The sequence below is a fragment of the Penaeus monodon genome, chromosome 31 (genome assembly GCF_015228065.2).
Source record: "Penaeus monodon isolate SGIC_2016 chromosome 31, NSTDA_Pmon_1, whole genome shotgun sequence".
Classification (NCBI taxonomy): Eukaryota; Metazoa; Arthropoda; class Malacostraca; order Decapoda; family Penaeidae; genus Penaeus; species Penaeus monodon.
The window spans coordinates 38,225,157-38,226,190 of record NC_051416.1 but is presented as its reverse complement, the minus strand read 5'-3'; the positions used below and the strand labels follow the sequence as shown (position 1 = coordinate 38,226,190).

The 1,034-nt window shown below is 46.1% G+C and overlaps 1 protein-coding gene across 1 annotated transcript; it reads right to left on the bottom strand.

Moving 5' to 3' along the window:
* Positions 1–83: 83 nt before the first annotated feature.
* LOC119592968 lies at positions 84–602 on the bottom strand. The gene has a single exon (XM_037941854.1). It carries the CDS (start codon positions 600–602, stop codon positions 84–86), a length of 519 nt encoding a protein of 172 aa, XP_037797782.1.
* Between the last annotated feature and the right edge of the window lie 432 nt (positions 603–1,034).

Sequence of the window (1,034 nt, the reverse complement as noted above, 5' to 3'; positions counted from 1 at the left end):
CCATATCTAACCCAGTTAACCGTCTCATGACGTCAATGCGGGACTTGGTTCTTTCAAGTAAGTATTTCAGTTAAGTTGATGAGTCATTCTAAGTACTGAAGAACACCCCCAAACATTTGTGTGAAGCGACCCAATTTATCTTTTCTTCCTTGATTGCTGATGGAATGTCTAGTCTGCAATCCCCTGGTCTTCTGTGAGTTGATTTTCAAGCCCAGAGACTGACACCTGCTATGAAGTCGGTCGAGAGCTATTTGGGCATGTGCAAATCGATGTCTGCCAGTGGAAATTAGCTGAAGATCGTCAGCATATGCAAGCAAGTATGTATTAGGAGGAAGCGGAATGGATATGAGATCTGCTTTCAGCATGTTGAAGAGGAAAGGACTTAGTATGCATCCGTGGGGCGTTCCATTCTCAAAGATCTGGATGTCGGAGAGGGTACCCTGAAATCTGACATGTGCCTTCCTCAACTGGAGGTAGTCACTAGTCCAGCTAAGCAACTTGCCAGATACACCTCTGGAAGCTAAGATATTAATGATGGCCCTACTGTTTGGAAGCTCGAATGCCTTCTCAACGTCCAAGAAAGATGATGCTGTCAACACCATCAGTTATAGAGTAGATACTTGCTAAACTGTGCTGGTGCTGAGTCCTTTGGCGTATGCATATATGTGCTGATGTGAGTGTGGTACGAGGACTGTAAGTCTGGTAAGAATGGCTCGTTCCATAGTCTTATCTAAACAGGACAGGAAGGATATGGGCCTGTATGATCGAATGGGATCTGCCTTTGGAATTGGTTGGATGACAGCAACTTTCCAGCACAAGGGAAGACGGCCAGCCTCGAGAGATCTGTTGAATAGCAAGTGGAGGAAGCCAAATAAGTGAGTGCCAAGATGACCCAGCATGTCCATCTTGGCGCAGTATCTTTACTGGGAGGTGAAAGGGCAATCAGAAGCTGCTGGTTGCTGGAGAACAACCAAGACACTCGTCCCTTTCGGGTGCTAAAGTGTCAAGGCGATTTCTTGTAGAGGGAGTTGAGA

Bases quoted from the DNA above. Each gene is read 5' to 3' on its own strand.
- LOC119592968 (XM_037941854.1), bottom strand. From the start codon at position 602: ATGGTGTTGACAGCATCATCTTTCTTGGACGTTGAGAAGGCATTCGAG.